The 14,841-nt window shown below is 45.2% G+C and overlaps 1 protein-coding gene across 1 annotated transcript in view; it reads left to right on the top strand.

The window, feature by feature from the left end:
• Positions 1-616: 616 nt before the first annotated feature.
• Positions 617-14,841, top strand: part of LOC138583119 (ATP-binding cassette sub-family A member 9-like) — a 2,601,648-nt gene continuing 2,587,423 nt past the window's right edge. The window contains exon 1 of the mRNA XM_069655079.1: positions 617-773. Coding sequence (XP_069511180.1) covers positions 771-773 — 3 coding nt within the window. The 5' untranslated portion in view covers positions 617-770. The remainder of the gene's footprint in view (positions 774-14,841) is intronic.

The raw sequence follows: 14,841 nt of genomic DNA, 5'->3' as shown, positions 1-14,841 counted from the left end.
TTGCCAATGTATACATCACCCCCATGGTAACAGCCTTTCGGAGTACATGGAAACCTAAAAGAAGGCTCTGGGACTTAAGTTTTACACAACGTTGTACTCATTTGTGAGTTCCGCTGAATAGATGAATCAAAAGAGACATTTCTGGCAGGGAAAGAGAGGGGAGGAGGAAGGCAGTTTACCAAAGTAGCATTAGAAAGTGCATTATACAGAGAAAGCGAGTCGATGGGGGGCGGGGTGGGGGGGTGGGGGGGGTTCAGGCAGAAGTTGTATGATTGCCATAATGTCACTGTCCAAAAAAACCGCCGTTATTTGAAAGTTATGGGTCGGGATGTGTACGTAAGGGTTTGGACGAACAAGCACATTAAATCGTTTTGTTTCGTCTTGGGCGCCGTATTGAAAACACTATTAATTGGCCAATAATCGCAGCGCCCTGACCCAGGGCAATCCGATTCCTGACTGGAGCGGATCCGAGGCCGTGGCTCGGGACCAAAGCTGCTCCGAGGGGACGAACCAAAAAAAGGCAAACAAGGGTGGGGGGAGGGGTTACGCAAGGAGGACTTTGGCATGTTTTACCCCAAAAGAAGTGCGCGCTGTACAATGAGTTACGTGTCTGACACGGGCAGAGCACAGAGCTGCTGAGAGAAGGGAGAGGAAGGCAGCGACCAGCAGAGCAGCTCTGCTTCATACAGGAGACTGGGCATTGGGAGTCCAGCTACGCCAGGGAGTAGGTGTGCCTGCTGTCTCTCGTTGTATTGCCTTTTCCGGACTTTATGGTGAGAATTTGCTACCCGACTCACTGAATATCAGCAGCTGCCTCTGTAGCATAGTGGCGTAATTGCATGCTGTGGAAATGGAACCAAGAAACCCAGCGTATCATTTGTCCTCATTGTGTGAGCGTGCGCGCATACTTCAGCTAGCCTGTACTTCCTTCTGACCAAAGCCACTACCCGAACCAGTCGTATCACTTGTGCTCACTGTGCGTTTGCTAGCCTGTCCTTCTGACCAGAGCCAGTAGCCCAACCAAAAAACTCGATGCACAAATAAACTGAATGTCAAATGACCAGTTTAGGACGTTTGCTGCAGACGTGGTTATGGGTCTTACTCGGGTACCAGCAGCTCTGGGTTCTTATCCGTTGTCCCCCTCTGGGTCTCGTTGTGTAAACACTGTATCACCATCTGGCACGTAAAGACCGGGCCTTAAGTGGGCCAGGGCGCAGGCCCCAGAGGGTCTAAAAAATCCCTCTTCTGAAAAAATTCCGTGACAGTACTGCTCTTCCCCATTAAACATCCATCCAACACATTTTTTTGTGTTGTTGTTTGTTTTATTCGAATTTATATAGCGCACAACAGCCCGAGGACATCATGGCACTTGTTACAGTACAAAGCTTAGTTACATGGTCATTAGCAAAATATATACAGGTTGCAATATAGTTACATAGTCATTAGCAGTATATATACAGGTTACAATATAGTTATATTACATTTGTGTTATATTACAATATACATGGCAGAAGTGGAGGAGGCAGTCCTCCACTTGCTAGTTCAGGAGAGTGGCCTTGAGGTTGTTGCGGAAGACAGAGATGGAAGTTTCAGCTCTAAGGGTGGCAGGGAGTGAGTTTGGAATGTCATCGCCAGTTTTAGGCATTTGGAAATCTATTTTCTTCGTTTGTAACACCCTGAGCTTAAATATAGTGAATGTATTGATTCTTGCAACAATATATGTTGCAGTTTTGTCTTTATAACAATGTATAACAATTAATATATACGAATTATGGATTTCATTAAACAGAACCCAGGGACTGGAACCTGCAGTCACCTATTTTGATTTTATTTCGTTTTTACATTTGAATATGTTCACTTTCGTCTAAACTTGATTTATGGTTCATTCTATCTAACCCACTTTTTAAAACAGATTTTATTTCCTTTCATACCATAGTCAAAATTATGAAAACGTCTATTACGCCATTCCTATAGCTACATAGAGTGCACTTTTTTTTAAGGGTCCCTAGGTGCTTGCAATTCTTAGTCCAAGCCAGGCACTTCTTAGGCTTGCCCCAAATACTGTTTGCAGATTCTGTAGGCCCAACATTGCCTAGGTTCCTTAGGTGCTTGCAATCCTTAGTCAGAGCCAGGCACTTTGGCCAACATTGCCTAGGTTCCCTAGGTGCTTGCAATCCTTAGTCAGAGCCAGGCACTTTGGCCAACATTGCCTAGGTTCCCTAGGTGCTTGCAATCCTTAGTCAGAGCCAGGCACTTTGGCCAACATTGCCTAGGTTCCCTAGGTGCTTGCAATCCTTAGTCAGAGCCAGGCACTTATTGGGCTTGCCCCAAATACTGCTTTCCGATTCTGTAGGCCCAACATTGCCTATGTTCCTTAGGTGCTTGCAATTCTTAGTCGGAGCCAGACACTTCGTAGGCTTGCCCCAAATACTGTTTGCAGATTCTGTAGGCCCAACATTGCCTAGGTTCCTTAGGTGCTTGCAATTCTTAGTCTGAGCCAGGCACTTCTTGGGCTCGCCCCTAATACTTTTTCACGATTCTGTAGGCGCAACATTGCCTAGGTCCCTTAGGTGATTGCAATTCCTAGTCAGAGCCAGGCACTTTGGCCAACATTGCCTAGGTCCCTTAGGTGCTTTTAATTCTTAGTCAGAGCCAGGCACTTTGGCCAACATTGCCTAGGTTCCTTAGGTGCTTGCAATTCTTAGTCAGAGCCAGGAACTTCTTAGGCTCGCCCCTAATACTGTTTCACCATTCTGTAGCCCTACCGCCTCTTGATTTACCGTCACATTCCGAGAACTGGGCAACGCCAAGATTGTGCACGATGCAAGCAACTAGGCAATGTTGTTTACACATCCAAGATAGGAGAGAAACGGACATGTGCACTGGGAGCAGAAGGGAACTGGCCACCATCCAAGCTGATGGAACTCTGTGCTTACAACCTGAGCAAATGACTGGCTCCAGATAGGCCATCACGTTTCCAAGGTAAATTGCTGCCAAGTTCCCTATACCAATATACTGGGTTTTACACCAAAGGATGGGGACCTACGGATATAAAGCAGTTTTAGGAAACAGCCTTAAAAAGCACAGTTGTGAATGCATCTATGAATCTATAAAAACATGGCGCTCGCTTCAGGGCGTGCAGGATGTGAATGAAATGTAGAACTAAAAGATGAATGCGGAGTAAATTATGCCAATTTACAGGAAATTGTGCTTGCAGCTCCGGTGAACCTTTGGGACACGTAAAGTCGGAGTAGACCTGAAAAACAGGTGTCATCAGGGACGTGACTGAGAATTTTGAGAAATATAAATAGTCTCACACTAATAAAAGTCTAACTTAATGTGTAGTTACAAAAGTCCAGAATTGTCTTCGAAATATTTGCGAAGTCAGATAAAAAAAGAATATATTTTTGTATGAAACTAGCCGAAGAGCTCGAGGCGCTTTACAGCGCATGGAAGGCAGCGCTGGGCGTGAAAGGCGGGAAACGTGGATTTAGTAGTGTGGGTGGCATTGCTGCAAGAGCCACAATGTTAGTATTTTGAGGAACTGGAGGATTGTGCAGGCGTTCCAAACCTGTAGTGGGATAGAGTTGCAGAGGGACGAGGCATGGTAGGAGAAGTATATTTTTTCTGTGGCATCTGTGTGTTGGTGGACATGGTGTTTATTCATGAATTTAACATATAGGTTCAAGTGGAGTGGACCGAACATGGAAAATTACTCCGAGCCCTCCTCCTTTCTTTGCATAATGATTGCATCACTCTATGCTTTCAAGCATTTTTGTCTCATGAGAACTGGGTGCTCAACTTCGGTCTCAACATGCTACACTCCGCTGACGCGCTCTAATGTGAACACAACATGTGTCTGGAGTTGCTTTTAGATGTGCCAGGCTGGCTTGGGCGATACCTGCTAATTCAAAAGCTGTAATACTTGATCTGGAATGTTAGGTATGTGTGCTGGCAAAATGGGATGACGTTGGTGTGCTTGGTGTGTCTCGCTTGGGATGCCCTCACCCAAATGGCACATGCTTTCACGCTTTTGTTTAAGATAGATGTATGTTTTCCATCATTATTCAAACATCCAGTCTAAATGAACAATTTCCCAAATAACAAAGCGCCTCCAACTAGAACTGAAACTTTACCTCCCACTTCCATACAACTTCACCACACAAGAGTTTGTATGTGTTTATGTATTTTCCCCATGTTGTGCACATGCCCAAACTGATCGTCGGCTGTAATGGCACACTATGCTATTGTTATCATGTGATATGACATTTTAGTTATAGCGCGCCTACACTCAAGTGTTTCAAGGCGCGACGAGGCAATGGAGGTGTACAAGGGAGGACAAGACAACAATCTTACTAGGCCCAGTGACATGAGATCGCGCAAGTGCAGGGTAGAGGCAAGGGAGAGAGTGCAAGGGGCAGGGGAGGAGTGGAAAGTGCTGAACACGGGATCAAGACAAGTAGTGCGGCCAGCAGGTGGCAAGTGCAAGAGATCAGCACAGACAACAGGTGTCTAATAAGTGCAGGTAAGGAGACTGTAGGGTTGCAGATACAGACCCAAGGGTAAGGGTTGCAAGGAGGCAGTGCGGATATGCAGCTGGGTGGGCAGGGTCCTGGGCCCGATTTCAGAGGGTAACGAGGTGCCCGTTCCAATAGCATGCGCATGCTCGTTACACTTTCCACTTCCCTGTCCATATTTCTTTGTTTACCACGTATTGTGGACGTGCCCAAATAAGACAGACAATGGTTTCCGTGCATATCTGTGGATTTCCTGCGGGTTGTTTGCATACCAACATACAAGTCGTACACCCATCAGTGTTCATACATGCACACCGTTAAAAACGAAAATATGTTTATTTGAAAAATCTGAGAAATATGAATTATTGTATTCACCATTTGTGGTTGTCATGTTAGAATATGAAGCCCGTTAGCCTCATTGTGTGGAAGGGACCTAGTTAGAGTGTGAGGTGCAGAAGGGAAGTGACTGGGTCTGATGGGAAGTAGTTAAGTCTGATTAAATAAAGTGGCCTGAACAGTTGTTTGGATTCTGGCTTCTCATTCCCTGAAGGCCTGACCCTTAACGCGGGCGGTGGGCCGCACAGTGTGAGAGAGGGTGCCATGCAAGGTTGCGTGGCACCGCTAGAGTAGACATTTACAGTGGTATGTGCAAAAACTGGGTTCGCAGATAGTTGTTTGTCCTTCATTTGTTAGACCAAACTTTTAGGTAGCCCTGTATACAAACGCCTTTCCCCCAACCTGTGAGGCGAATTTGAGGTGCATTCAAATACTCAATCAAACATTTCTTATAAGACAATGATTTGTTTAAACTGGCTCCCTCCCTCCCTCATATGCACATGCATTTACATTCAGTAGTTTGAGTACATCTTTACAGTTGCGTGTTCAAACCCTATTGTCAATTATGGTGTAGTCTGTCCCGGAACGGAATTTTCGAAGAATATCAAGGGGATCTACAAAAAACAAAACTGCAGACATTTAAAAGAGACACTTTAGATTATCAATTCGAGAGAGTATACACCTGGCTGGAGGACAGGCCAATGAGTTTAAAAAATCGGTTTTTGAACAAATAGAAAGTAAAATCTGGCACTGATTCCTCTAACCCATCTAGCTCTTGCACAGAGTTAGATGAAGCACTCATGTCTGAGAGTCAACCAACAACCAGTTCAAGATCTGCGGTCTCTTGTTTAGAAAAAAACACCATTAGGAGAGAAAACAAGTTTTATGTCCTAAGAAAACTTAGTGATCAACTTGTCAAATCAACAGATATCGTATACAGCTAAACAAATCCTGCAAAAAGGACTGAGCTTTGCTCCGACTTCAAATAATTACAAGTTTTGATACCTTTGTCAAATTTGAAAAAAATAGCTCTGAAATTCCAATTCCATGTACAACCGACTGAATCATCGGAGATTCACCCATATAAAGAACACTAAGGAAAAAGCATATACAAACGGATGGTTCAATCTCATGTTCTTAACATCTTTAAGACACACATTCATAATGATTTAAGGCATTTTCAACCACAAGTTGAAGAGGCCCAATCTGACCAAACTTGAGATGGACATTTGAAGATATTAAGCAATCATCAAGAATTGACGATAAAACCTGCGGATAAGGGCAGCACTATCTTATTATGAATACATCAACATATACCAATGAATGTGAGCAACAACTACATGACTTAATAAGATATAAACCATTGAGCCAAGTTCCTACTCTTACCATACAAGTCTCGGTTAAAACTTTACTAACTGAGGCAGAAGAACACAGATGGATCAGCAATTTAACACACCGGGCACTGTTAAAACACATCTGACAGTAACTGTATATTACTGTCTACAGAAAATACAGAAGAACCCTAAAATCCACCTGGATGTCCGATCGTAGCTCAAAATGAATCTGTTTTTGAAGAGATTTTCATTTACATTGATAATACAATGCAACCATTGGTGTTCAACAATATTCACCATCTTAAAGATACAACACATTTTATTACATTATTACAGAGGCCAGATATCACAGATAAAAAACATTTTCTAGTAACTATGGCTGTGTCGAGTCCATATACGAATATTCAAAATGAATAAGGCATTGAATCTGTGATGCATTACAAAGTCATCAAGTACAAGGTGTTAATATATTTTTATGTGAGTTATTAAGATTTGTGTTGTAAAACAGCTACTTCAAATTTGGCAGTCGATTTTACCAACAACTGAAAGGAACTTCGAAGGGGTGAAGATTTGTGCCAGCACACACATTTGTTTATGCAGAAGTTTAAAAGTGACAAAATCCTTGAGTCAGAACTTTGGAAAAAAGGTGGCAAATTATGGCTGAGATACATATATTATGTTTTGTTCTTATGGCAAGGATCTGATTTGGACATTATTGACTTTTTGACATATGTGAAAAAATGTCCATGACACAATAAAATTCACTTCAAATGTATCAGCGAGAACAATTAATTTTCTAGACACCAAAGTTACATGGTCTATGGATAACTGGATTAAATTCACTGTATTTCATAAGACCACAGACAAGAATTCACTGTTACATTAGGATTCATACCACCCAAGGAATCTAGTACACAATTTGTCATAATCTCAGTTTTTGGGATTAAGACGAATAAGCACTCAATATCAAGATTTTGAGAACAAGGCAAAAATTCGACATGCAAAATTGGTTGATCATGGTTACCCTAAGAAGGTGATCATAAAAACATAGAGACAGACTCAAACAAATGACAGAGAGGAACTATTGAGGTATAAACAACGTACCAATAAGGAATCGCCACAAGTGATCTTTCCCCTAATGTTTGAACCAACCACTTCAAGAGTAATTAAATCAATGAAGTATCATTGGGCAATTTTACAAGTAGACCCAACTCTCGGCACTATTTGTAAAGAATGTCCTAAAATTGCGTACAAACCTCAGAAAAACCTAAGAGATATGTTAATTCGAGCAGACATCAGTGCCACCATATATAAACAAACACCAAAAATGGGGACGTATCCCTGCTTGAACTGCATGTATTTCAATAAAATCACTGCAGGAAACATTTTACATCATCCTTACACTGGGGAAAATAATTTTTGTGATACTATTCCACTTGTCCATCAAAATATACGTTATATGACCATGTGGTAAAATGTACATCGCTGAAACTACTCAAGCGACCAAGGAATGTATTGGAAAACATAAGTGTGTCAACAGAAGCGTAATTTAAAATCACTAGTTACAAGACATTTTGTAGAAATTAGTCACCAAGTAACCCAGCTCAAATGTCAAGTCACAGACGTTTTACCAAGATATCCACGAAAAAAGACTTTGGCAGAGGGAAACATTTTGGATTTATAAACTGGAAACGATGTTTCCAGTAGGGATGAATGAAGAGTGCTCACTTGGCTGCTTTTTATGAAAGGATACATTACGTTATAGACCATTCTGGAAATATTTGGTGAGTTCTTTTGATTGATCCAACTAGCACCTTCTTTAGTACAATGGGATTAAGGATAAACATTACGTCAGGATATAGTACCATTGGAAAAACAGCTTAACGATGAACATGGCCTTCAAGCAAATGCACTTACACTTTGTAATATTGAAATTAAATTTAATGGAATTAGTACGGGTAGTGGGACTTGGTGTGTTTACAAAATTACATTAATAGTCTAAGATGGCTGGCACATTGACAAACATCGAAACATGGTACACGCAAGAATAGCTTTTTTCATTTTAACTATCACGAGGGATTAGGATAAATATGACATGAGGGTACCGTAACATCGTAAAACAGCCTTACATATTAACATGGCTTTCAAGTAAATGAAATAATAACTTGATATTTGCACTTCGACATTGTACTTTTTACATGAATATTAAGGATGGGTGGTTTGATATAGTGAGTGTACATATTGACATTAATATTCCAAGGCCGGGAGGATAGCTCAGGGGCAACGCATAGCAACACAGGTTCAAATCCCTGGCTCATGCTTAAAACCGTCACCTTATAAAAGAACAATTATAAACATTGACCAACATCGGAACGTGGTACACTCAAGAATAGTCCTTTGCCCATGTTGACTATCACAAGGTGAATTATATAGAACAAACGTGTGGTAGCTAATGATTTGAACATCTAAAGATGTAACATCTGAGGTTTTCAGCTTTGAACCGTACAATGAGCAGGAGACACGGTATAGGCATATATATTAAAACAGAGACATTAGTACAAATCAGATAAACAGTAACGCACGGTCACTCCACGGAGTTAAGGTGTTGCTATTTTTCAAACAGAGATTGTACTTAACAATGAATGCATCATTGTATACATGAAGCACATTTAATAATGGAGTTTGTTTGACCCACGCTTAGTTAGACTTAAGCACCTGATGCATACAATGTAAATTTGGTTTTGGCTACAATCAGTTTGATGTGGAATGAGAAATAGGACAAGTACGCACTTTATATTTTGGCAATTATAGGAAATTGGTTGATAGCAGTTACTGGTGTGAAAATTTGACATTTTGAGAGTACGCGTTACTGACATTTGACCCTGATTGTGAGATTTATTAATTTATTTTAGACACCTGAAGGCAATCCATTTGAATCGCAAAATGTACATGTCATGGCTGACATTTTTTAACTAACACTGCCATTAGTAAAAGTTATTAAATGAAAAAAGAAATGAAAGAAAACCCTTACCCAAAAAAATATGAATGTTTGGAATTTCAAAACAAGTAAGTTGGTCACACCACACAAGAAGAGAAAATAGTCTCATTGGACAGCAGGCAACATGCTGTTCTTCTAGATACATTGATTAAGTTCTTGACCAGGACAAACGATTGAGACTTCCAAGTAATTCAAGAAAAAGTAGTGCTTATGCTACATTTCTATTATAGACTGATCCTGAGTCAATGAGCATCGATACCTCAATTCCATTAACACTCACAACAGAAGATGCTTCTCTCCTTTCCTTGGTCGAGATGCCTACATGAATAACAGACCAACTAATTCCTTCCACCTCCTCCTTAAATGGCTCGCAATCCTCCTCCTCATCAGGATGTGTATTGATTTGAGGTTTTCTCACTTCTCTACAATCGCCAATCGCAGCAAACACCTTCTCTGCCCCTTGAGTGCCTTACTTGTCCAGTTCCTTAACACACACACACCAACATGTGTTCCATTTTCTTGGCTATGTCTAAGACCTCAGCCAGAGCGGGATCTCCCTTTGCCCAGATTTTCTCGCACACCTTGTTCTCCCGAAGCTTTACAATGAACTGGCCTCTTAGGTGTTAATTGAAGGATTGTCTAAAGTTACACCTATTTGCCAGTTCTCTTAGTCCTGTGATGAAGTTCTCAAAAGTCTCACTCTTCCCTTGTTCCCTGGTTCCTAAATAGTATCTCTAATATGATGCTTAATTTTTTCTCAAAGTCCATTTTCTTTGGTTGATGCGGTCATAGGCGGTGAGCGTTTCACCCCCTATGCATTTAATAACCCCTTCAGCACAAGAGGAAGTTTGTAACTTTGGTAATCATTTCAAGATGCTTCTCCCTTCAAACCCCAAGCTGTGCATGAGAAGGACCTGTCATCTCTGTGTGCTATGTGATGGACCATGTATAGCAGCGCGCCCGCCATTTTGGGGCTGCCTTGTGGATGCCGTAGGCTGACACCTCTGCTGCGTTTTCGGCGATCCCCTATGTGTTGTGAGCCCGGATTGCAGGCATTAAATCTTCCAGCATTCCACTACCTAGATCAAACGTTCAGGAGGCTGGGCCATAGCGGGAACTGGTGGTGTTAAGAGAATAATGCGGGTCCTATGCGGAGGAGCAGCCACATCGCAGGCACTCCAGGCCATGCCCAGCCTTTTCCCATTTTTAACACCTACGAAAGGAACACTCAGAGGTTTCACATGACATGGACAATAACTTCCTAACACAAGTCACATCTGACCCATTCAATGTATGATTTCTGCAGTGGCCCACACACACTGTGCATTTGAGAATTCAAAAAAACGAGGCATATTCGCCACAGCTGTCGCAGGAATGGCAATTGAAATAAGACACTGTTTCGGGATACCCTCACCAGTAAGAGTAAAACCATCCAGTAGGCACTTTTTTGAGTATCCGTTTTACACAGAAAAGAATGTAGTGTGCTCTGTATTTTTAGAACCAAATGGCAAAACCGTAGCAGAAAAATGCCTCGATCTCGAGTGTTAAGAACTGCAGAAATGTGTATTTTATGATGGTTCATAAACAGCACAGAAAACTGCATAAGTATTATGGAGGCTGAAGTGTAGGTAAGTGCACAGATGCTTTAGTGGCTATAGCACAAAGATATCGTGCGTAGGTAGTGAGGACCCCAGTTGGGACACTCCTCTGCTACCAACCACCAGCTTCCAAGTGAACAATCCACAAATAAACAACTCATGTACATTCTTGCTGCCCCAAATGTTCCAGATCAGAACCTTGGCAACGTTTAACTATATATTTATCATAATGTAATTTCAAAGGTTCTGTGGATTCCAACGAATTCACGCTCTACGCGTTTCAGGGCCAACGTCCCTTCCTCAGGAGCTCAAATAAACAATTTGTAATGTTCATCAACCTTTGCGGAACTCAAGAGTCTCTGAAAAAAAGAAAGAGTACAACTGGTTTAGTATATAGCATTCATATCTTGATGTAGACTAACAATATCACAGGGTTATATCTATCATGGTTCATCATTCATCATTCACCTGGGGTGGATCCAGAGGGTAGAGTCCAAGTGGCTATCCTCAATTCCCAATTGTAAACTGAAGTCTCTGCCTGCAAACAGATCATCTGAGTGTTGGACATGGCTACAGGCGTTGGTGTGGAGGAAGGTCACCGGCACTGCTCTCACCGGAGATGAAACGGTGTCCCTTCCTGCATTTCGGAGGGAGCATCGCCCGAGCAGTGTGTTGAAGTCGATCCGAGGAAGGCATCTTGGAAGGTCAAATTCATGAGGTAACAAACCCCTCATGCCAGGCGCTCAGGAGTGCAGTGGCATCGCATGTCAGTGCTCATCTGACGATCACATGACAAAAAAAACACATACTCCCTACAGGAGGAGGAGGATCCCGGCACAACGCTCCATATTGGGAACATTTCAGGCAAATCTCCCTATCTCCATGCAAGGGTTAAGACTGCTGTTCTTATAGTGGCAGAGAGCACTGGAATGGGTATCTGCTGTGTGTGATACCTCCCCAAAGTTCAGACTATAATTAGGTGGTTGGTACCACATTTCATTTGTACCATGAGTAGCCTACCACCATAGTGCTTACCCAACCCAAGAGAAGCCATTGTTAAGTGGCCACTGTTAAGCGGGAAACATGGAACAAAGACTTCCAGGACTGCCCATATTGAACCCAGGACTGCTCCTGCCTGCTGGAGTCCTTCCAAGCTCGCCCGTGGTGCCTGACAGCGCCGTCCCAACAAGTGGTGCCTTGTCTGCAAACGCGTACCAGATTGAGGCCCGGCTGGGAGCCCGACTGGGACCTGGCTCTCACCTGGCTCTCATGGAGCACACCCTACTGGAGCGGCAGCCCCAACGCCTCCAACTTCCCTCAGCCGCACCAGCGCCCCTCGACTCATCTGCCAATTCCGCCAGGGGTATCCTGCCCCTCTGGAGATGGATCCATAGCCCACGGAGTACCCCGTTGTCTGCCTGCCACCGCCCTGGAGCATCGCACCCAGAGCCAGCTTTCTCCAACGGCACTACGCGGTCTCTGCCAGCAGGGGGCCGTCTCCCTGGGAGGCGTGAGGAGGGGGAAAAATGCAACAGAGCAGCGTGGCTCCTGGTGAGGAGCCCACCCACCTATCACCTGAAGCAGCCCCGGAAAGGAGGCCTCTGCGGACAGCGGTGCCCTATTGCTGCGGCTTCTCCCCCAGCGTGTTGGGAGCCGCCTGAGGCTCTGGATTGCTTCCGTTGTGCTGCTGTGGGCCCGGACGGCGCTCAACTCTCGGGACTCCACATTATGCATTCCTATTAGTCTCACGGAGCCCCAGCACTGGGTACGAGGCTGTGGCCCCCCCATGCAAGGTGAAAACCAACTGGGTCCTCCCTCCCTACCACCAACCCAGGTGCAGGACTATTTTACCAGCCGCTGCCCCTCCTGCCTACCCTGCAGCTTTCATCTGCACCTTCCAGGCGGCGAACTTACCCCAATCACCAAGTGTGGTGAAGCGATCCATGAGGGGCCCAACACATGCTTAAGAAGCCTGACCCCTTGGCCTGGATCCCCCCAGACCCTTCCAGGAGCCGCTCAGCTGCGACCCAGACCCTCCCCCCCCGGGGACCTCGCCACTGAAGGACGTGAACTGGGCTGCCAAGGACCACTGGGCCTGCCTCCCTCTCCCCCCAGAGCCTAAGCTGCTCCTTCCTCAGGTTCTTGGACCCCCAGAACTTCCCCAGCCCTGGCTGGCAACGACACCTCTCTCAGCTTCCTGCGGCGCCCCTGCCCACCCCTATCACTAACTGATCGGAGTGGCCTAACTACCTTGCTGGCTCCCCGGGAGGTCTCAGCAATTGGCGAGCAGAGCACTAACGGGCATCATAAGCTTGGGAGTCCTCCTTTCTCCCTTTCCCGCTTGCTATCCTCTTCTCTACCATAGCAAAGGACCCGACAATTTCATCCCACCAGCCCCCTTCCTGGAGCGCTCAGGCTCATCACACTCCCCCACTACCACCAAAACAAGACAGCGTGGTTCCCCAACTGGCACCTTGGGACCCTCCATGGATCAACTAGCACCTCACCTCACCTGCCAGCCGACAACCGTCACTCCGCTTAATCTTCGCTGGAGTCGCCCCCTACCACGGAACCTCTGAAACGTTCTCAATCAGCGGATATTTCCACCATGCTCCTGCCAGCGGAAAAGGGGAAGAAAGCGGACCCGCCAAAACTCACGCCCCAAAAATGCCAGAAGAGAGAGGATCTCTTGCAACCAAAGAGAACCTCCAAGCCTTCATGTCCGATATCAAAGCAGAGTTTAGATCCTGCCTGTCGGAACTTACTGCAAAGCTAGAACAAATGGAGCAACGGGTCAGTGATATTGAACACAGGATGGGGGAATCAGAAGACCTAGCACAAGAACACTTCAACTCGCTAGCGGAAGTGCAACGCACAATCCGGTCCTTAATGGACAGAACCGAGATCCTCGAGCATTAGCAGGAAGATCTGGAAAATCGCTCCCGCCTCAATAACCTGCGCATCCGAGGTGTGCCTTCCTCAATCCCCCACAAGGAGCTACCCGAGTACGTGGGCAATTTCTTCCAGTCATTGCTGCCGAACTTGGCTGAAACTCAACTTCTACTTGATCGCACCGGCAGACTGCGCCCACATCGAGGAACCGACCCAGACTCCTCCCCTGATATAATCACAAGAGTCCATTTTTATACTACCAAAGAAGCCATCTCAGCGATAGGTCACACACGCGATGAACTATCATTCCAGGGCTCTCCTCTCCAAATTGACCGGGACCTCTCCCCCCTGACCCTGCAGAAGCGCAGAGTGCTGCACCCACTCACGCTCTTCCTCCGAGACCAGCAGACAATTCTCGCACAATGGCACCCCGAGAACCATCAGCCACCTCGACGATGCAGCATCAATCCTATGCCCCGGCTCCCTGGGGGGCACAGGGTCCTCCTCCCCCGGCTGAAAGAGTCCCGAACCAGGCACAGCTTCCCCTAGCCTGGGCACGCCCCCTGGACAAGGGTGCAGAGAAGCTGTAAACCGTAATAAAGATCAGCGGAATGCCTGATGAACACATAGCACTGGAACCCTGATTGTCTAAGCTTACTGCGGGCCCCATGCGGTCCATACCCTCCTCCAAGGTGGATCTCATTGTTTTACCCTTGGAGTGAAATTCAACTACGTTGGCTAATGACAGCGTGGGTGGCTAGGGGATGAACCGATAATTCAAAACTGGTCCCCCTGGTCACTGTTCTGGACCCCCCCCGTTGGAGGCTATTTGAAAAACCGCAGCCTCAGGAGAACCCAAAGCAGCTTTCCTCTCACGACTATGGCTGACTTGACTCTCCCCAAACCCCCCTCCTGCGGCAGGAGAGCTCGGAGAGCCAGCCCCACATTTAAAACTGAAGTTCACCACCCTAAATGTCAGGGGCCTAAATTCCCCTCAGAAAAGGAAATCCATCCTGCAAAGGCTACAGGACGACGGAACCTCAGTAGCTTTCCTGCAAGAAACTCACCTGATCCTGGTGGACTTCTCCCGCTTGCGCAGCAGACTTTTGCCTCTACAATTCCTGGCTTCCAACTGCACCAAGAAGGGAGGCACCGCCATTCTTTTC

This window comes from Ambystoma mexicanum, chromosome 3q (assembly GCF_040938575.1).
Source record: "Ambystoma mexicanum isolate Mex_15411 chromosome 3q, UKY_AmexF1_1, whole genome shotgun sequence".
NCBI classification, from domain to species: domain Eukaryota; kingdom Metazoa; phylum Chordata; class Amphibia; order Caudata; family Ambystomatidae; genus Ambystoma; species Ambystoma mexicanum.
This window is presented reverse-complemented; position numbering and strand designations above follow the sequence as displayed.